General features: G+C 45.2%; 1 protein-coding gene across 1 annotated transcript; it reads right to left on the minus strand.

The window, feature by feature from the left end:
* Positions 1–1480: 1480 nt before the first annotated feature.
* Positions 1481–23146, minus strand: POLR1D (RNA polymerase I and III subunit D). Its single transcript, XM_069759034.1, has 3 exons — positions 23070–23146; positions 7219–7293; positions 1481–3564 (listed from the first exon to the last, which is right to left on the minus strand). Exons 1-3 carry the CDS (start codon positions 23090–23092, stop codon positions 3297–3299), a joined length of 366 nt encoding a protein of 121 aa, XP_069615135.1. The 5' UTR covers positions 23093–23146; the 3' UTR covers positions 1481–3296.
* Positions 23147–23349: the final 203 nt, after the last annotated feature.

The following is a 23349-nucleotide window of genomic DNA, read 5'->3' on the forward strand; positions in this document are numbered from 1 at the left end:
CATTGATCCATGCACCTGTAGAATGTCATTGATCATCCACACACCAGTTCTAAAAGCGGATCCTTATCTTCGGTCCATGAGTCTTACACCACATCTGTTTTGCAGATCAGACTATGCTATTATAGCTTATATGTATCCCTATCAGTTTTTCATCCGAGTTTTATCCATTTTTAACAGATCCATTGCTAAGAGTCAATAGGTGAAAATAGTTCTGACAGCTTACATACTTCAGTGAAAAAAAAAAAGGATGAGTAAAAAGAAAAAAAAACGGATGCAACTAGGAGGATACCTGAGAAGAAAAAAAAAAAAAAGATTGTTCTGTTTCTCCCGGATGCCGTAATGCAGCCTTAGTGCCACATTCCACAAGCTGTTTTCGGAGGTCTTGTAGGGTTCATGCCTTGAAGGGTAAAGTGCGGCTGGTGCAATCCAAAAACAAAGATAGGAAATGTGCACACATTCAGTTTTTGCAGCAGATGTTTTGAGTTTTTGAGTGAATTTTTCCCAATCAATTGAATGGGTGAAAAACGCTGTAAGAATTGACGATGCAGATTTGAAAAGAAAAAAAAAGAAATAAATGATGGTTCCAATCCACAAGGTAAAAATGAGCGGCTTGTGCATGTGATTTAAGAAATCTCATTTACTTTGCTGATACTATGAAATGCTGGCTTTTTTTCCATGGAAATAAAAAGTGTAAAAAATGTGGCATAAAACACCATCATGTGAACAAGCCCATACATTGTAAACTGACTTATCCATGTCCTTCTCAGGGAGATAGAAATACTGCACACATACAGTACAGACCAAAAGTTTGGACACACCTTCTCATTTAAAGATTTTTCTGTATTTTCATGACTATTCACCAGACCTGAACCCAATCGAGATGGTTTGGGGTGAGCTGGACCGTAGAGTGAAGGCAAAAGGGCCAACAAGTGCTAAGCATCTCTGGGAACGCCTTCAAGATTGTTGAAGCTCATCAAGAGAATGCCAAGAGTGTGCAAAGCAGTCATCAAAGCAAAAGGTGGCTACTTTGAAGAACCTAGAATATAAGACATATTTGTTTCACACTTTTTTGTTAAGTATATAATTCCACATGTGTTAATTCATAGTTTTGATGCCTTCAGTGTGAATTTACAATTCCCATAGTCATGAAAATACAGAAAAATCTGCGTGTCCAAACTTTTGGTCTGTACTGTATATTCTTCAGCTCTTGTTTCTATCTATTTAAAATATTTTTGCTTTGTAAAACATAAAGATGCACTCAGTGCCTGAGGTCTAGGTCCAGAACTGCAGCACCGTCCCACTCATCTGAACAGGACTAAACTGCAGTACCAGACACAGCCCATGCACAACGGGGGCGTCGTTTTCAGAACAGCCCCGTCTCTCCGTTCTCATACATCCCTCTTTATGAACAGTTACACAACTTCTCAGCGTGTTTGAGCAATCCGCAGTTATTCAGAATAAATCACTGCTCATAAAAAGATGGGAAAAGAAAAGGCTTTATTACTATCAGAAGATGGGAAAAGAAAAGGCTTTATTACTGTTATTAGTAAACAACATATAGATAAAAAACAAAGAGAAGCCATATACAAACAAATCATTATTTAATGATTTCCAGAAACAGCGTCACTATGGTTTACGGGCTGTGAGGAGGCAGAGCTGTAATACCAGACACAGCCCAAGGACAGGAGTGGCGCTGTTTCTCCAAGAAAGATCACTAATTTTTTTTTAGATCACTGGACAATACCTTTAAATAAAACACTCCGAAATGTACATTTCTCTTAGACATGGTATAGAATTGCATTTACAAAGAAACTTTAACCCTTTCAACGATATTCCGAGAAAAATAAGATGACACAAGTTGGTCTTGTGCTTTATGGCTCAGTTACACGTGCAGGGTTACGACACACGCAGACCACGTGGGGCCATTTTTCTGTGTTGGGAGTGCAAGCCTTTTGTCCTGATTGCACTGCACTTTGTCAAGTGTCCCCCAACCCGCGGCTCTTCTGTTCGCGGAAAACAACAATTCCCATCGGGCATGTTAGGAGCTGTAATTTTCATTGCACAGGAGAGCCTCAGCTCGGGCAGCACTTCCAGCTCAACGCTCCTTACATCTGCCAGGACATCCCAAGTCATTTTCATTTAACACAACCCTTCGCCCCAAGATCTTGACAATTATGCATTACTCAGGGTGCCTTTACATTGTATTCACACGTAGCGGGTCACGTCGGGGCTCGCGTCCAAACCCCCCCACGGCAAAACGGGATTCGGGCATAGGCACCGACGTGGCCATAGACTATAATGGTGCTGTCAGAGTGAACGTGAATTCTGCTGTGCGGAAAAGTGTACTGGAGGCAGACACTCAGTCACAGTCTACTACGTCTGCGTGTCCTATACGCCCGAAAATTATGCACAGCGGAGGGAACGTTTGCTCTGGCGGCACCATTATCATCTATGGCCTCATTGGCGCATACACCCGAATCCCGTTTTGCCAGAGGAGTTTGGATGCCTCAGCGGGACCCACGAACATGTAACCAAATGCAATGCGAAAGCTCCTTACACCCATTTACTGAGTGGTTTTAGGAGGCCATATAGCTTTGATGGTTATCAGTCACCTGACGATTCCCCCTACCTATGCACGCTCAGACGAGCGTCCATGCATCCATATTGGGGAGAAGGGTACTACACTGATGTCAGATACCACTGATGGCAGCTCATCTCCAGTGAGAATAAAACAAGGATTGGGCATGCTGAAATTCCAACATGCCCAATTAGACAAGAGCAAAAAAGATTCAGACTACCCTGGTCTGGAGTCCAGTTCAGTCCTACATGGCAGCGTTCACGTCAATCCTGCGCCCCCTATATCCAGGGCACCTCTGCCATTTAATAGGCCCCCACGATGTCATATGAGGGCAAATGCCTACGTGTCACGTTATGGGGGCCTAGTAGCGGCAGGAGCGCCCAGGATGCCCGACATAGGTCCGCCAGCATGGAAGTGAACACTGCCGTGGTCTGCCGGCCATGAAAAACCAAACTGCACCCGGAGAATTGTTTTGATTATTATTTGCTGTCAGGATCCCCCATAGCTGGTAAATAATAGCTTAGCCAGACATTCATACAACGTGTATGGCCACCATTACTGTCCCATTATAATCCAGCAGTGTGCGCAGTAATGATTGCAGAGTACGTGTGTAACATATAACAGTCATTGCCGGAGGCAGATGAGACCGAGTATTAACACCCTGCATATTGCAAAACGATAACAGTATGAGCCTTATTGCTGCACCCCTCCCCCGCGGCTATCGTCTCTTGCCCTCGCCCTTGGACTGACTATGTCGTGTGCTCTTGCTTGAAGACTGCGATCCCTTTTTATCTTTTCTGGAGTCGTCGCTCCTCTTATAGGGATGTGCGCTGTGCTTTTCGGAATGCCTCCTTTCCCTGCTGTGGTCCCCGGTCTCCTTTTCATCCTCCGATCTCCTGCTGTGCTTCTCCCTATCGGGGGGCAGCGTGTTTTTAATGGTATTGATCAGAAATCGCTTATTGGTGCTGGCGAGGGGACACTTCATCCTGCAACAGAACAGACAGAGGGGCTGCAGTCAATCAGCGTGTCTTGTGCGCCACCTAGTGGCCAAAGTAAGAACAATGCAAGGAAGGCAAGAACCTGCTTGGATTGAAAACTACTTATTGAGAACGGCTTTTACATCTATTTTATGTTATTCTGGCAATTTCTGCTACTTGTAAATCATGATGACCTTGTAAATGCTGATCTATACGTCACTGGGCAACATACTACGTGGCTGGGCAACATACTACGTGGCTGGGCAACATACTACGTGGCTGGGCAACATACTACGTGGCTGGGCAACATACTACGTGGCTGGGCAACATACTACGTGGCTGGGCAATATACTACGTGGCTGGGCAATATACTACGCGGCTGGGCAATATACTACGTGGACATGCATATTCTAGAACACCCGATGCGTTAGAATCGGGCCACCATCTAGTATATAATATATATGCAATTAATTGTTAAAGGGATGGTGTTCATGACTTTCTAAGCTTCACATGTTTAAGGTACGTTTCCACAGGCAAGGGCAGGGATATATTGCAGAATTGCAAGAATACATGGTATTTTCCTCTGCGAGTTTGATGGGGCAAGTCAGAATCCACAATAGACCCCATTTATCACACTTTATACTATTTGCAAACACGTATATACTCACCTTCCCTCGCCCGGTACCCACCATGCCGGTCTCCTGTGATGATGTTTTGTCCTATACGACTACTGATATCATCATCACAGTGGGCTGCGATGTACAAAGGCCGGCAGAGGACCAGGACAATATTACCTGGGGAGTTAAGCATTTCACCTATGTACATAAGCAGGTCTGTACACCCAAGGTTTCTGCAGCAATTCCGCCCAGTGTGTCAGCTCCAAAATTGATATCAAAGTACATGTAAGTCCAGGTCTTTGTAGGAGACTTCTAAGAAGAGTCACATGATTACCTTAAAAATCTGCTGGATAATTTTAGATAACCCATATAAAAGAAACAATTGCACGTAACAGAGTAAGTGAGTAGTCAGTACAACATGCTGCTCCAAACATCCAAGTGTACATATAATATTATGAATAAATGTCATACCATTTTAGAGTTAAATAAAGCCACTTTTGAACCACACCAAGTAAGTGGTAAGGCGATGAAGGGGCAAGTAAACCAGAAGTATTCAAAAGTTTCCTCAGACCTCCGATGCCACGACCCCTACGCGCGTTTCGGCTTATGTGCCTTCTTCCGGGGGATTTCTGGTTTACTTGCCCACTCATCGCCTTACCACTTACTTGGTGTGGTTCACCAGTGGCTTTATGTAACTCTAAAATGGTATGACATATGTTCATAATATTATATGTACACTTGATGTTTGGAGCAGCATGTTGTATTGACTATTCACTTACTTGCCTCTGATCTGCGGTGCCATTTTCTGGTATTTTTCACTATCTTGGCATTCCCTATTAATATTATGGCTATAGGTTTTTTAATAAATTATCTAATAAAATTATAACTTTTTAAATAATTTTCAGCTTTGTTACGTGCAATTCTTTCTTTACATGGGTCATCAGTCTTTTTTGCACTGAACTTCTTACAGCCAATTCCCTGCATGGGCACAGGTGTTTTCAATTGTATAACACTGCATTGTTGTCTGTATCTGCTTCATGGATCATTTTAGAAAAGACCTTCTTCATGAAGAGGTGCGCTGATGGAAGGCGGTGCGGTAAGAAGCTCCCTTCCTCCAATGGTTTTGCAGGCTGGCTCAGTGATCTCAATGTAACTGTGGGGAGCATGCCAGCTGGAGACATATACTAAAAATGTCTTTACCACTCATAGGGCAAGAACCATACGGATCTTCGGCTAGTTGTGCCCTAAATGTTTGCTCCAGCGTTTGCTGGGTTATCTGGAGGTCACTTTTCAATGTAAGTTTATGAGAGCCACACTGTGGATAGAACGGGGCCAGAACAGGGCCAGGACGCAGAGCTCATAGACTTACAATGAGAGCCCGTGACCGTTATCACTGATTTCCGGTCAGTCAGAGGTTATGGTCACAAGAAGGAGGACTGGGACCGGAGTGGCGCTGGGAAGAGCTGAAGATGGCGGCTAATGGGTATATTACTGGGGGCAGGGAACTTGCATTAGTATCATCACTCCAGCGATAAAATAAAAAAACAAAAAGCTAGAGTAAAAAAAAAAAAGTACAATTTAGTTTCTTAAAAGGGGATGGCCCACTATATCCTCAGTATAGCAGATGCAAAAGCTAGGACCTCTGTTGTGAATTCTGTGGCAGAGTTCACTCCTGTGGTCACAAGTGGTACTTCGGCTGATTCTCTCTGGGAGCTTCCGTTTGTGGAGGAAAGTGGTACTGCAGCTTCTGAGTTTCCTCCCTCAGGTGATCTGGTGAGGTCGTTAGCTGCTTCTCTACTTAACTCCACCTAATGCTTTGATCCATGCTTCCTGTCAATGTTCCAGTGTTGGACTTGCGTTTCTCTGGATCATTCCTGTGGCCTGCTGCTCTGCATAGCTAAGTGCTTCTTTGCTATTTGTTGCTATTTTTTCCGTCCAGCTTGTCTATTTGTTTTGCTGGAAGCTCTGGGACGCAAGGGGTGTACCTCCGTGCCGTTAGTTCGGTACGGAGGGTCTTTTTGCCCCCTTTGCGTGGTTTTCTTTAGGGTTTTGTGTAGACCGCAAAGTTATCTTTCCTATCCTCGTTCTGTCTAGAATATCGGGCCTCACTTTGCTGAATCTATTTCATCCCTACGTTTGTCTTTTCATCTTACTCACAGTCATTATATGTGGGGGTCTGCCTTTTCCTTTGGGGTATTTCTCTGAGGCAAGGTAGGCTTATTTTTCTATCTTCAGGCTAGTTAGTTTCTCAGGCTGTGCCGAGTTGCATAGGGAGCGTTAGGCGCAATCCACAGCTGCCTCTAGTTGTGTTTGGAGAGGATCAGGAATTGCGGTCTACAGAGTTCCCACGTCTCAGAGCTCGTTCTGTTATTTTGGGTTGTTGTCAGATCACTGTGTGTGCTCTGATCGCTATGTACATTGTGTTCCTGAATTGCCTATCATAACAGACCTCCACCAATCCTAAGAACAGGACTCTGGAGTTACCCTGCTGAATAGAGTGAAGGTCACACATGCGCAGCCCCTCCTGTCATTGTCTATTGGACTGATGGAGATAGTGGAGCGCTGTACTCACTAGCTCGGTAACTCCTGCTGCCAATGAACATATCGGTGGTGAACATCGCTCTTTTCAAACAGGTGACTCCAGAGCACCATTTTTAGGCTTGTTCGGGGGGAAGGGGGTTCTTGGTAATAGGAGCCCCATCAATAAGACACTTATCACCTACCTAATAAATAGGGGGTGTATACCAGAATAGAACACTAAAAGATACCATAAGAAAAAGCAGATGCTTCTACGACTGCTGTGTAGAATTGTGAGCCCATATTGGTGGTGTTGTTACAGAGTGCGCCCTGTCTGCCAACTTATCGTCCTGATTAGCCAATCTGTCACAAGACGAATATGAATGGAGGCACATATAAAGGCGATACCCTGATTGGGAATATGTGAGGGATAGAGAAGTGGAAACCCCAAATACCACTGATCTGGCGCTATACTCCTCAGGTATCATTGCCTGCAAAGAAAGTATACTCCCGGCATAGAACAACGTACCAGCCCATTGGCCCCATAGTCTCGGCTCGATCCTTTCCCCTTTTGGCTTCTTTGAGAAGCTCTTCTACTGCTTTCCTGCAAAAAAAAAATGAAATTTTTTTTTATATACAAATGTAATTAGATAAAGGGCCATAAAATGTTGTAGCAGATAGCGAGACGCTGTTGCAGACAGAACAGTGGAGACGGCGGTGATCATTGAGTCTTATCAGCTCCGGCTGCAATCACAGCGGACAGGAGGGCCCAGGCGTCCTGATTACGACTTCTAGACGGAAGAGAACATTGCTGACAACCACAAGTCTGCGAATAAAGGGCACCAGACTGAGCGGCTGCTCCTACTCCGTCCATAGTCACAAGTGCTCTGACACTTCAAGACGACACGCAACCAGATCAAAAGTGCTCAGTTTCCACTACAGTTTTATTCACACTGAGTCCTGTGTTTCTTTTTTGCTTTTTTTTTTTAAATTCGCCATATGGATGCAGATATATGATCATTTTATTTAATGCTAAGTTTATGGTCTTTACCAAGGGGGCGATGATAACGAGCCTCTCTGGAGGCGTTTCTATAGATTGCACTGTATAATTACCCAGCAGCACCGCCCCTCTGTAAGGACCAACAAATAATAAAAAAAAAAGTCCCTATGTCTGAAACCATATAGCAGGTTTTTTTTTAAACAGAATACTTAGGGGAGTAGCGGGAATAAAATAGGAGGATACGGACCAGGGCTGTGGAGTCGGAGACGTGCAGTCGGAGTGGAGTCGGTGGAGTCGGTATAAAATGGACAGACTCCGACTCCTAAAATATATAATGCATTGGGTGCAGTAGTACAATGCAGGATGTGCCGTAAATGTTTTCATAATAATTTGGGAAAGTTCTGAAATATCCGATAAATGTCTGTTCTGTTCCTGATCTGAGGATCTGGGCTTTTAGCTGAGATAAATCTGTGCTGCACTTTATGCACATGCTCAGTAGTGAGGCAGTGCTGTGAGGTCAGAGTTAAGATGAATCTGTGCTGCACTTTATGCACATGCTCAGTAGTGAGGCAGTGCTGTGAGGTCAGAGTTAAGATGAATCTGTGCTGCACTTTATGTACATGCTCAGTAGTGACCAGTGCGTGTGGGGTCGGAGTTGAGATGAATCAGTGCTGCACTTTATGTACATGCTCAGTAGTGACCAGTGCGGTAGGGTCGGAGTTGAGATGAATCTGTGCTGCACTTTATGCACATGCTCAGTAGTGAGACAGTGCTGTGGGGTCAGAGTTGAGATGAATCTGTGCTGCACTTTATGTACACGCTCAGTAGTGACCAGTGCTGTGTGGTCGGAGTTAAGATGACTCTGTGCTGCACTTTAAGCACATGCTCAGTAGTGAGGCAGTGCTGTGGAGTCGGAGTCTGGAAAATTGAGGAGGAGTCGGAGGTTTGGCGCACTAACTCCACAGCCCTGATACTGATACTTCCCGTTCTGTCATCAGAGGCAGGATTACAACTGTATGTAACAATTCTACATAAATAATCCTGGATTTACCATTCACCATAGATGAAGTCACAGCTCACCTCCTCCCCCTCTCTGCACTAATCAGCGATCATGCCCACAATACCGTTGCATTGAAGTCAATGAGTCATCCTATGCATCGCTTCCTGTAGGTGGTTGCTGTAAGACATACAGCTCAGACAAGGTGAAGGCCTCAGTAATCATGTAAATAAAATAGAATAAAAATAATATCTACAATCAAAGTTAAAATAGATTACAAAGAAATAATACACACTCCTCAACACTGAAATTGCAACACCAAGAAGAAAAAGATATGGAATTATGGAAATCACAGGATGGAAAGACATGTTAGTAATATACAAATGATGAAAAAAAAAAAAAAACTCTTTTCAATACTGAGTATGAGGGTCGTGTGCAGAAATCCCGACACTTAAAGCCTTGGTTGCCATCAGTGATGTTATCAATGGCTGTCTGAGGAATGTTCTGCCACGTTGAATGCACTTGGGAAGAAAGTCATCAAGATCTGCTGATGGCAGCTCACTTAGCAATTGCCAACCAATAATTTTTCAGATGTACTTGATGGAGAACAAGTCCGGAGACGCTGCACGCCATGGTAGCACGTTTAGGCCATGCAGGCTGCCCACAGCAGCACAAGCAACATACGGCCTGGTGAGGTCCTGTTGAAAAACGGCTCCTGGGAACATTTGGAAAAATGGCGGTACAAATGGTTCCCCCAATAGAACAATGCGCTATTAGTGTACCTGTGTCCTGTAATCACAGGAGTAGTGTGACATTCCCTTATGAAGTCATCTTCAGTGACCTCACATCACCGCTCTCAAAAGATGCAGAGCAAGACTGCAAAAGAGGTCTAATGATGATGGCCAGAGATTAGTCTGGAGAACAAGTGGGTAATGTCATGAAGAGGACTTCAAAAGGGAGCTGCCAGCAGTGGATCTTGAAGATTGCTGCTATGCACACCTATTTATACGGACCGTGTGTCAGCGTAAACCACACGGAGACATGTCCGTTTTTACCGGCAGCATGGATAGCAAAGGCCAAAACAAGCCTATGGGTTCGTGTAAAACGCGTACAGCACATGGGTGGCATCCGTGTATTATCCGTGTGCTGTACGTGTTTAACATTGCAAAGTATAAGAGAAGCTTTGTCATTCCTTTTATTTAGCCATAATGGAAAAACGGAAAGCGTGCTGATGACACGCAGATCCAAAACGTCTTAATGTTGCAATTTCAATGTTGAAAAATGTATGAGTCAAAAAAATCATGCCACTATAAAAATTACTTGGCCCAAAAAAACATGACCTCATTACAGGAAAATAAAAAATGTCTATTGTAATGTGAATATGCTTAATTCTGTATTGGGAGGTGAGCGGCACCAGCGACATCACATCTACATATCAGGACAAGTATTCTGCAGTCATCCTATCTAATAAGACAGGTGAACTACACCTACCAGTCCTGCCCTTGTCCCGCCAGCTACATGTAGAAATCACGTCCCTGATATTGCTCACCTCCAAAGGGAAAAGTGAGCAGCACCAGAATTACCCTTTAAGCCTGTTACTATGGGGTTAATGCTATTGACCAGCCACAATACAGCACCATTGTACTATTATTAAGTTAGAGACTAAAGGTACCTTCACACTCAGCAACTTTCCAACGATCATGACCAGCGATACGACCTGGCCGTGATCGTTGGAAAGTCCTTGTGTGGTCGCTGGAGAGCTGTCACACAGACAGCTCTCCAGCGACCAACGATGCCGAAGCCCCCGGGTAACCAGGGTAAACATCGGGTTACTAAGAGCAGGGCCGCGCTTAGTAACCCGATGTTTACCCTGGTTACCATTGTAAATGTAAAAAAAAACAAAAAAAAAAAACAGTACATACTCACATTCCGGTGTCTGTCACGTCCATCGCCGTCAGCTTCCCGCACTGACTGTGAGCGCAGAGCACAGCGGTGACGTCACCGCTGTGCTTTACGGCCGGCGCTCACAGTCAGTGCGGGAAGCTGACGGCGAGGGACGTGACAGACATCTGAATGTGAGTATGTAGTGTTTTTTTTTTTTTTTTACATTTACAATGGTAACCAGGGTAAACATCGGGTTACTAAGCGCGGCCCTGCTCTTAGTAACCCGATGTTTACCCTGGTTACAAGTGAAGACATCGCTGAATCGGCGTCACACACGCCGATTCAGCGATGTCAGCGGGTGATCCAGCGACGAAATAAAGTTCTGGCCTTCTAGCTCCGACCAACGATGGCACAGCAGGATCCAGATCGCTGCTGCGTGTCAAACACAACGATATCGCTATCCAGGACGCTGCAACGTCATTCTAAAGTGTGAAGGTACCTTAATAAACGACCCCTATACCTAATCTCCAGGTGGGTGTTACATACATTACTATAGGGGCAAAGCTAGACTAATAAATGACCCCCTATAACGGATCTCCAGGGGGGTGTTACATACATTACTATAGAGACACAGCTAGACTAATAAACTACCCCCTATACCTAATCTCCAGGTGGGTGTTACATACATTACTATAGGGGCAAAGCTAGACTAATAAATGACCCCCTATAACGGATCTCCAGGGGGGTGTTACATGCATTACTATAGGGGCACAGCTAGACTAATAAACGACCCCTATACCTGATCTCCAGGGGGGTCTTACATACATTACTATAGGGGCACAGCTAGACTAATAAACGACCCCTATACCTGATCTCCAGGGGGGTGTTACATACAATACTATAGGGGCACAGCTAGACTAATAAACGACCCCTATACCTGATCTCCAGGGGGGTGTTACATACATTACTATAGAGACACAGCTAGACTAATAAACGACCCCTATACCTGATCTCCAGGGGGGTGTTACATACATTACTATAGGGGCACAGCTAGACTAATAAACGACCCCTATACCTGATCTCCAGGGGGGTGTTACATACATTACTATAGGGGCACAGCTAGACTAATAAACAACCCCTATACCTGATCTCCAGGGGGGTGTTACATACATTACTATAGGGGCACAGCTAGACTAATAAACGACCCCCTATACCTGATCTCCAGGGGGGTGTTACATACATTACTATAGAGACACAGCTAGACTAATAAACAACCCCAATACCTGATCTCCAGGGGGGTGTTACATGCATTACTATAGAGACACAGCTAGACTAATAAACGACCCCTATACCTGATCTCCAGGGGGGTGTTACATACATTACTATAGAGACACAGCTAGACTAATAAACGACCCCTATACCTGATCTCCAGGGGGGTGTTACATGCATTACTATAGAGACACAGCTAGACTAATAAACAACCCCTATACCTGATCTCCAGGGGGGTGTTACATACATTACTATAGGGGCACAGCTAGACTAATAAACGACCCCTATACCTGATCTCCAGGGGGGTGTTACATACATTACTATAGGGGCAAAGCTAGACTAATAAACGACCCCCTATACCTGATTTCCAGGGGGGTGTTACATGCATTACTATAGAGACACAGCTAGACTAATAAACAACCCCTATACCTGATCTCCAGGGGGGTGTTACATACATTACTATAGGGGCACAGCTAGACTAATAAACGACCCCTATACCTGATCTCCAGGGGGGTGTTACATGCATTACTATAGAGACACAGCTAGACTAATAAACGACCCCCTATACCTGATTTCCAGGGGGGTGTTACATGCATTACTATAGGGGCACAGCTAGACTAATAAACGACCCCTATACCTGATCTCCAGATCTCCAGGGGGGTGTTACATACATTACTATAGAGACACAGCTACACTAATAAACGACCCCTATACCTGATCTCCAGGGGGGTGTTACATACATTACTATAGAGACACAGCTAGACTAATAAACGACCCCTATACCTGATCTCCAGGGGGGTCTTACATACATTACTATAGGGGCACAGCTAGACTAATAAACGACCCCTATACCTGATCTCCAGGGGGGTGTTACATACAATACTATAGGGGCACAGCTAGACTAATAAACGACCCCTATACCTGATCTCCAGGTGGGTGTTACATGCATTACTATAGGGGCACAGCTAGACTAATAAACGACCCCTATACCTGATCTCCAGGGGGGTGTTACATACAATACTATAGGGGCACAGCTAGACTAATAAACGACCCCTATACCTGATCTCCAGGTGGGTGTTACATGCATTACTATAGGGGCACAGCTAGACTAATAAACGACCCCTATACCTGATCTCCAGGTGGGTCTTACATACATTACTATAGAGACACAGCTAGACTAATAAACGACCCCTATACCTGATCTCCAGGGGGGTGTTACATACATTACTATAGGGGCACAGCTAGACTAATAAACGACCCCTATACCTGATCTCCAGGTGGGTGTTACATACATTACTATAGGGGCACAGCTAGACTAATAAACGACCCCTATACCTGATCTCCAGGGGGGTGTTACATACAATACTATAGGGGCACAGCTAGACTAATAAACGACCCCTATACCTGATCTCCAGGTGGGTCTTACATACATTACTATAGAGACACAGCTAGACTAATAAACGACCCCCTATACCTGATCTCCAGGTGGGTGTTACATACATTACTATAGAGACACAGCTAGACTAATAAACAACCCCTATACCTGATCTCCAGGGGGGTCTTACATACATTACTATAGAGACACAGCTAGACTAATAAACGACCCCCTATACCTGATCTCCAGGGGGGTGTTACATACATTACTATAGAGACACAGCTAGACTAATAAACGACCCCTATACCTGATCTCCAGGGGGGTGTTACATACAATACTATAGGGGCACAGCTAGACTAATAAACGACCCCTATACCTGATCTCCAGGGGGGTGTTACATACAATACTATAGGGGCACAGCTAGACTAATAAACGACCCCTATACCTGATCTCCAGGTGGGTCTTACATACATTACTATAGGGGCACAGCTAGACTAATAAACAACCCCTATACCTGATCTCCAGGTGGGTGTTACATACATTACTATAGGGGCACAGCTAGACTAATAAACGACCCCTATACCTGATCTCCAGGGGGGTGTTACATACAATACTATAGGGGCACAGCTAGACTAATAAACGACCCCTATACCTGATCTCCAGGGGGGTGTTACATACAATACTATAGGGGCACAGCTAGACTAATAAACGACCCCTATACCTGATCTCCAGGTGGGTCTTACATACATTACTATAGGGGCACAGCTAGACTAATAAACGACCCCTATACCTGATCTCCAGGGGGGTGTTACATACATTACTATAGAGACACAGCTAGACTAATAAACGACCCCTATACCTGATCTCCAGGTGGGTGTTACATACATTACTATAGGGGCACAGCTAGACTAATAAACGACCCCTATACCTGATCTCCAGGTGGGTGTTACATGCATTACTATAGGGGCACAGCTAGACTAATAAACGACCCCTATACCTGATCTCCAGGTGGGTCTTACATACATTACTATAGGGGCACAGCTAGACTAATAAACGACCCCTATACCTGATCTCCAGGGGGGTGTTACATACATTACTATAGAGACACAGCTAGACTAATAAACGACCCCTATACCTGATCTCCAGGTGGGTGTTACATACATTACTATAGAGACACAGCTAGACTAATAAACGACCCCTATACCTGATCTCCAGGGGGGTGTTACATACATTACTATAGGGGCACAGCTAGACTAATAAACGACCCCTATACCTGATCTCCAGGTGGGTGTTACATGCATTACTATAGGGGCACAGCTAGACTAATAAACGACCCCTATACCTGATCTCCAGGTGGGTGTTACATGCATTACTATAGAGACACAGCTAGACTAATAAACAACCCCTATACCTGATCTCCAGGGGGGTGTTACATGCATTACTATAGAGACACAGCTAGACTAATAAACGACCCCTATACCTGATCTCCAGGGGGGTCTTACATACATTACTATAGGGGCACAGCTAGACTAATAAACGACCCCTATACCTGATCTCCAGGTGGGTCTTACATACATTACTATAGAGACACAGCTAGACTAATAAACGACCCCCTATACCTGATCTCCAGGTGGGTGTTACATACATTACTATAGAGACACAGCTAGACTAATAAACAACCCCTATACCTGATCTCTAGGGGGGTCTTACATACATTACTATAGGGGCACAGCTAGACTAATAAACGACCCCTATACCTGATCTCCAGGTGGGTGTTACATGCATTACTATAGGGGCACAGCTAGACTAATAAACGACCCCTATACCTGATCTCCAGGTGGGTGTTACATGCATTACTATAGGGGCACAGCTAGACTAATAAACGACCCCTATACCTGATCTCCAGGGGGGTGTTACATACATTACTATAGAGACACAGCTAGACTAATAAACGACCCCTATACCTGATCTCCAGGGGGGTGTTACATACATTACTATAGGGGCACAGCTAGACTAATAAACGACCCCTATACCTGATCTCCAGGGGGGTGTTACATGCAGTACTATAGGGGCACAGCTAGACTAATAAACGACCCCTATACCTGATCTCCAGGTGGGTGTTACATACATTACTATAGAGACACAGCTAGACTAATAAACGACCCCCATACCTGATCTCCAGGGGGGTGTTACATACATTACTATAGGGGCACAGCTAGACTAATAAACAACCCCTATACCTGATCTCCAGGGGGGTGTTACATACATTACTATAGGGGCACAGCTAGCCTAATAAACGACCCCTATACCTGATCTCCAGGTGGGTGTTACATGCATTACTATAGGGGCACAGCTAGACTAATAAACGACCCCTATACCTGATCTCCAGGTGGGTGTTACATACATTACTATAGGGGCACAGCTAGACTAATAAACGACCCCTATACCTGATCTCCAGGTGGGTGTTACATGCATTACTATAGGGGCACAGCTAGACTAATAAACGACCCCCTATACCTGATCTCCAGGGTGGGTGTTACATACATTACTATAGGGGCACAGCTAGACTAATAAACGACCCCTATACCTGATCTCCAGGGTGGGTGTTACATGCAGTACTATAGGGGCACAGCTAGACTAATAAACGACCCCCTATACCTGATCTCCAGGTGGGTGTTACATACATTACTATAGGGGCACAGCTAGACTAATAAACGACCCCTATACCTGATCTCCAGGGGGGTGTTACATACATTACTATAGGGGCACAGCTAGACTAATAAACGACCCCCTATACCTGATCTCCAGGGGGGTGTTACATACATTACTATAGGGGCACAGCTAGACTAATAAACGACCCCCTATACCTGATCTCCAGGGGGGTGTTACATACATTACTATAGAGACACAGCTAGACTAATAAACGACCCCTATACCTGATCTCCAGGGGGGTGTTACATACAATACTATAGGGGCACAGCTAGACTAATAAACGACCCCTATACCTGATCTCCAGGGGGGTGTTACATACAATACTATAGGGGCACAGCTAGACTAATAAACGACCCTTATACCTGATCTCCAGGGGGGTGTTACATACATTACTATAGGGGCACAGCTAGACTAATAAACGACCCCTATACCTGATCTCCAGGTGGGTGTTACATACAATACTATAGAGACACAGCTAGACTAATAAACGACCCCTATACCTGATCTCCAGGGGGGTGTTACATACATTACTATAGGGGCACAGCTAGACTAATAAACGACCCCTATACCTGATCTCCAGGTGGGTCTTACATACATTACTATAGAGACACAGCTAGACTAATAAACGACCCCTATACCTGATCTCCAGGTGGGTGTTACATGCATTACTATAGGGGCACAGCTAGACTAATAAACGACCCCTATACCTGATCTCCAGGGGGGTGTTACATACATTACTATAGGGGCACAGCTAGACTAATAAACGACCCCCTATACCTGATCTCCAGGGGGGTGTTACATACATTACTATAGAGACACAGCTAGACTAATAAACGACCCCCTATACCTGATCTCCAGGGGGGTGTTACATACATTACTATAGAGACACAGCTAGACTAATAAACGACCCCTATACCTGATCTCCAGGTGGGTGTTACATACAATACTATAGGGGCACAGCTAGACTAATAAACGACCCCTATACCTGATCTCCAGGGGGGTGTTACATACATTACTATAGAGACACAGCTAGACTAATAAACGACCCCTATACCTGATCTCCAGGTGGGTGTTACATACAATACTATAGGGGCACAGCTAGACTAATAAACGACCCCTATACCTGATCTCCAGGTGGGTGTTACATACAATACTATAGGGGCACAGCTAGACTAATAAACGACCCCTATACCTGATCTCCAGGTGGGTGTTACATACAATACTATAGGGGCACAGCTAGACTAATAAACGACCCCCTATACCTGATCTCCAGGGGGGTGTTACATACATTACTATAGAGACACAGCTAGACTAATAAACGACCCCTATACCTGATCTCCAGGTGGGTGTTACATACAATACTATAGGGGCACAGCTAGACTAATAAACGACCCCTATACCTGATCTCCAGGGGGGTGTTACATACAATACTATAGAGACACAGCTAGACTAATAAACGACCCCCTATACCTGATCTCCAGGGGGGTGTTACATACATTACTATAGAGACACAGCTAGACTAATAAACGACCCCTATACCTGATCTCCAGGGGGGTGTTACATACATTACTATAGGGGCACAGCTAGACTAATAAACGACCCCTATACCTGATCTCCAGGTGGGTGTTACATGCATTACTATAGGGGCACAGCTAGACTAATAAACGACCCCCTATACCTGATCTCCAGGGGGGTGTTACATACATTACTATAGAGACACAGCTAGACTAATAAACGACCCCCTATACCTGATCTCCAGGGGGGGTGTTACATACATTACTATAGGGCAGGGGTCCCCAACACCAGGCCTCGAGGGCCGCCAACAGTGCAGGTTTTCAGGATTTCTTTAGTATTGCATCGGTGGTAATGTGATCATCTGCACAGGTAATGATTCCAAATCCTGTGCAATACTAAGGAAATCCTGAAAACCTGCACTGTTGGCGGCCCTCGAGGCCTGGAGTTGGGGACCACTGCTATAGGGGCACAGCTAGACTAATAAACGACCCCTATACCTGATCTCCAGGTGGGTGTTACATACATTATTAGTCTAGCTGTGTCTCTATAGTAATGTATGTAACACCCCCCTGGAGATCAGGTATAGGGGTCGTTTATTAGTCTAGCTGTGTCTCTATAGTAATGTATGTAACACCCACCCTGGAGATCAGGTATAGGGGTCGTTTATTAGTCTAGCGGTGTCTCTATAGTAATGTATGTAACACCCCCCTGGAGATCAGGTATAGGGGTCGTTTATTAGTCTAGCGGTGTCTCTATAGTAATGTATGTAACACCCCCCTGGAGATCAGGTATAGGGGTCGTTTATTAGTCTAGCTGTGCCCCTATAGTAATGTATGTAACACCCCCCTGGAGATCAGGTATAGGGGTCGTTTATTAGTCTAGCTGTGCCCCTATAGTAATGTATGTAACACCCACCTGGAGATCAGGTATAGGGGGTCGTTTATTAGTCTAGCTGTGCCCCTATAGTAATGTATGTAACACCCCCCTGGAGATCAGGTATGGGGGTCGTTTATTAGTCTAGCTGTGCCCCTATAGTAATGTATGTAACACCCACCTGGAGATCAGGTATAGGGGGTCGTTTATTAGTCTAGCTGTGCCCCTATAGTAATGTATGTAACACCCCCCTGGAGATCAGGTATGGGGGTCGTTTATTAGTCTAGCTGTGCCCCTATAGTAATGTATGTAACACCCACCTGGAGATCAGGTATAGGGGGTCGTTTATTAGTCTAGCTGTGCCCCTATAGTAATGTATGTAACACCCCCCTGGAGATCAGGTATGGGGGTCGTTTATTAGTCTAGCTGTGTCTCTATAGTAATGTATGTAACACCCACCTGGAGATCAGGTATAGGGGTCGTTTATTAGTCTAGCTGTGCCCCTATAGTAATGTATGTAACACCCCCCTGGAGATCAGGTATAGGGGTCGTTTATTAGTCTAGCTGTGTCTCTATAGTAATGTATGTAACACCCCCCTGGAGATCAGGTATGGGGGTCGTTTATTAGTCTAGCTGTGCCCCTATAGTAATGTATGTACCACCCACCTGGAGATCAGGTATAGGGGTCGTTTATTAGTCTAGCTGTGCCCCTATAGTAATGTATGTAACACCCCCCTGGAGATCAGGTATAGGGGTCGTTTATTAGTCTAGCTGTGCCCCTATAGTAATGTATGTAACACCCCCCTGGAGATCAGGTATGGGGGTCGTTTATTAGTCTAGCTGTGCCCCTATAGTAATGTATGTAACACCCCCCTGGAGATCAGGTATAGGGGTCGTTTATTAGTCTAGCTGTGCCCCTATAGTAATGTATGTAACACCCCCCTGGAGATCAGGTATGGGGGTCGTTTATTAGTCTAGCTGTGCCCCTATAGTAATGTATGTAACACCCCCCTGGAGATCAGGTATAGGGGTCGTTTATTAGTCTAGCTGTGCCCCTATAGTAATGCATGTAACACCCACCTGGAGATCAGGTATAGGGGTTGTTTATTAGTCTAGCTGTGCCCCTATAGTAATGTATGTAACACCCCCCTGGAGATCAGGTATGGGGGTCGTTTATTAGTCTAGCTGTGCCCCTATAGTAATGTATGTAACACCCCCCTGGAGATCAGGTATGGGGGTCGTTTATTAGTCTAGCTGTGTCTCTATAGTAATGTATGTAACACCCCCCTGGAGATCAGGTAAAGGGGTCGTTTATTAGTCTAGCTGTGCCCCTATAGTAATGTATGTAACACCCCCCTGGAGATCAGGTATGGGGGTCGTTTATTAGTCTAGCTGTGTCTCTATAGTAATGTATGTAACACCCCCCTGGAGATCAGGTATAGGGGTCGTTTATTAGTCTAGCTGTGCCCCTATAGTAATGCATGTAACACCCCCCTGGAGATCAGGTATGGGGGTCGTTTATTAGTCTAGCTGTGCCCCTATAGTAATGTATGTAACACCCCCCTGGAGATCAGGTATAGGGGTCGTTTATTAGTCTAGCTGTGCCCCTATAGTAATGTATGTAACACCCCCCTGGAGATCAGGTATAGGGGTCGTTTATTAGTCTAGCTGTGCCCCTATAGTAATGTATGTAACACCCCCCTGGAGATCAGGTATGGGGGTCGTTTATTAGTCTAGCTGTGCCCCTATAGTAATGTATGTAACACCCCCCTGGAGATCAGGTATAGGGGTCGTTTATTAGTCTAGCTGTGTCTCTATAGTAATGTATGTAACACCCCCCTGGAGATCAGGTATAGGGGTCGTTTATTAGTCTAGCTGTGCCCCTATAGTAATGTATGTAACACCCCCCTGGAGATCAGGTATAGGGGTCGTTTATTAGTCTAGCTGTGCCCCTATAGTAATGTATGTAACACCCCCCTGGAGATCAGGTATAGGGCTCGTTTATTAGTCTAGCTGTGCCCCTATAGTAATGTATGTAACACCCCCCTGGAGATCAGGTATAGGGGTCGTTTATTAGTCTAGCTGTGTCTCTATAGTAATGTATGTAACACCCCCCTGGAGATCAGGTATAGGGGTCGTTTATTAGTCTAGCTGTGCCCCTATAGTAATGTATGTAACACCCACCTGGAGATCAGGTATAGGGGGTCGTTTATTAGTCTAGCTGTGCCCCTATAGTAATGTATGTAACACCCCCCTGGAGATCAGGTATGGGGGTCGTTTATTAGTCTAGCTGTGCCCCTATAGTAATGTATGTAACACCCCCCTGGAGATCAGGTATGGGGGTCGTTTATTAGTCTAGCTGTGTCCCTATAGTAATGTATGTAACACCCCCCTGGAGATCAGGTATGGGGGTTGTTTATTAGTCTAGCTGTGCCCCTATAGTAATGTATGTAACACCCCCCTGGAGATCAGGTATAGGGGTCGTTTATTAGTCTAGCTGTGCCCCTATAGTAATGTATGTAACACCCCCCTGGAGATCAGGTATAGGGGTCGTTTATTAGTCTAGCTGTGTCTCTATAGTAATGTATGTAACACCCCCCTGGAGATCAGGTATGGGGGTCGTTTATTAGTCTAGCTGTGCCCCTATAGTAATGTATGTACCACCCACCTGGAGATCAGGTATAGGGGTCGTTTATTAGTCTAGCTGTGCCCCTATAGTAATGTATGTAACACCCCCCTGGAGATCAGGTATAGGGGTTGTTTATTAGTCTAGCTGTGCCCCTATAGTAATGTATGTAACACCCCCCTGGAGATCAGGTATGGGGGTCGTTTATTAGTCTAGCTGTGCCCCTATAGTAATGTATGTACCACCCACCTGGAGATCAGGTATAGGGGTCTTTTTTTAGTCTAGCTGTGCCCCTATAGTAATGTATGTAACACCCCCCTGGAGATCAGGTATGGGGGTCGTTTATTAGTCTAGCTGTGTCTCTATAGTAATGTATGTAACACCCCCCTGGAGATCAGGTATGGGGGTCGTTTATTAGTCTAGCTGTGTCCCTATAGTAATGTATGTAACACCCCCCTGGAGATCAGGTATAGGGGTCGTTTATTAGTCTAGCTGTGTCTCTATAGTAATGTATGTAACACCCCCCTGGAGATCAGGTATGGGGGTCGTTTATTAGTGTAGCTGTGTCCCTATAGTAATGTATGTAACACCCCCCTGGAGATCAGGTATGGGGGTCGTTTATTAGTCTAGCTGTGTCTCTATAGTAATGTATGTAACACCCCCCTGGAGATCAGGTATGGGGGTCGTTTATTAGTCTAGCTGTGTCCCTATAGTAATGTATGTAACACCCCCCTGGAGATCAGGTATGGGGGTCGTTTATTAGTCTAGCTGTGTCTCTATAGTAATGTATGTAACACCCCCCTGGAGATCAGGTATGGGGGTCGTTTATTAGTCTAGCTGTGCCCCTATAGTAATGTATGTAACACCCCCCTGGAGATCAGGTATGGGGGTCGTTTATTAGTCTAGCTGTGTCTCTATAGTAATGTATGTAACACCCCCCTGGAGATCAGGTATGGGGGTCGTTTATTAGTCTAGCTGTGCCCCTATAGTAATGTATGTAACACCCCCCTGGAGATCAGGTATGGGGGTCGTTTATTAGTCTAGCTGTGTCTCTATAGTAATGTATGTAACACCCCCCTGGAGATCAGGTATAGCGGTCGTTTATTAGTCTAGCTGTGCCCCTATAGTAATGTATGTAACACCCCCCTGGAGATCAGGTATAGCGGTCGTTTATTAGTCTAGCTGTGCCCCTATAGTAATGTATGTAACACCCCCCTGGAGATCAGGTATAGGGGTCGTTTATTAGTCTAGCTGTGCCCCTATAGTAATGTATGTAACACCCCCCTGGAGATCAGGTATAGCGGTCGTTTATTAGTCTAGCTGTGCCCCTATAGTAATGTATGTAACACCCCCCTGGAGATCAGGTATGGGGGTCGTTTATTAGTCTAGCTGTGTCTCTATAGTAATGTATGTAACACCCCCCTGGAGATCAGGTATGGGGGTCGTTTATTAGTCTAGCTGTGTTTCTATAGTAAACGACCCCTATACCTGATCTCCAGGTGGGCGTTACATACATTACAGCAGGTCTATCCCCTATTATTTCCCAGACCAGTGTGGCCCCTCTGCTCTCAGCCCTGTGTCCCCTCGCCGGTCTCCTGCAATACACAATGTACAGTGACTGCTGCACCATTACACCCGAGCAGTAGGACAGCGCTCCTCTCATCATGCAACATTGCTTATATCAGGGGAGGACCGGAGAAAAGTCATGGAGTAAAGATTTTTTCTTTTACTATATTAATGCCGCATCCTAGGAGACATAGGACAACCCCTTTAAGGATAAATGTAACCAAACTTCTCACTGCTCTAGCAGAATTAAGAGTGCAGCTCTGAAGCAACATACAAGCTCAATGTTTAGGCTGGAGGCACAGTCCCTAGCATCCATCATGTACAGCAGCAACATGGAGCTTACAGCGCAGGTGCATGTCGGTGTGTGGCTGCATGTGGGGCACTATGGCTGTAAATGTGGGTGGCTATGAACTGTGGGGACACCTGGCAGCACAACCATGCAGCTGGCACCTTTCAGGGCTTTGCCCCATTCACACGTCCAACTGCAATGGTGATAACATGCACACAATAAGTACACGGTGTCCTGCAGGGGTCACACAGAAATGCCACAGCAGAGTCCCTACCGCTCCAGCTCTTCCTCCTTCATTGCGCCTCCACTCGTAAAAATCCGGAACCACGAACCGGAAGCTGCCAACCAAAGCTTCACAACGTAATGCCAACCATGAATAGCGACTTCCGGCGCCGGGACGTAAGCACGCTGAGACGCGGCTGGAATGCTGCGCTGCGTTTACGTCACACGCCGGGCTGGTCAGGTGATGTAGTTGTAACTACTGAGTGCTGAAGTTGTCACCAAGCAGTTAGTGGCCTGGGAATAATTGTCATTTATTATTACACAGCAACCTA

This window comes from Ranitomeya imitator, chromosome 3 (assembly GCF_032444005.1).
Source record: "Ranitomeya imitator isolate aRanImi1 chromosome 3, aRanImi1.pri, whole genome shotgun sequence".
Taxonomy (NCBI): Eukaryota; Metazoa; Chordata; class Amphibia; order Anura; family Dendrobatidae; genus Ranitomeya; species Ranitomeya imitator.

What these genes read in the sequence shown, in the direction of transcription:
- POLR1D (XM_069759034.1), bottom strand. Translation starts at nt 23,092, where the DNA reads ATGAAGGAGGAAGAGCTGGAGCG. An exon ending in AAGGAGGAAGAGCTGGAGCG is followed by an intron (nt 7,294 to 23,069) that starts GTAGGGACTCTG and finishes TTTTTTTTGCAG; the next exon opens with GAAAGCAGTAGAAGAGCTTC. An exon ending in ACTATGGGGCCAATGGGCTG is followed by an intron (nt 3,565 to 7,218) that starts GTACGTTGTTCT and finishes GTTCTGTTGCAG; the next exon opens with GATGAAGTGTCCCCTCGCCA.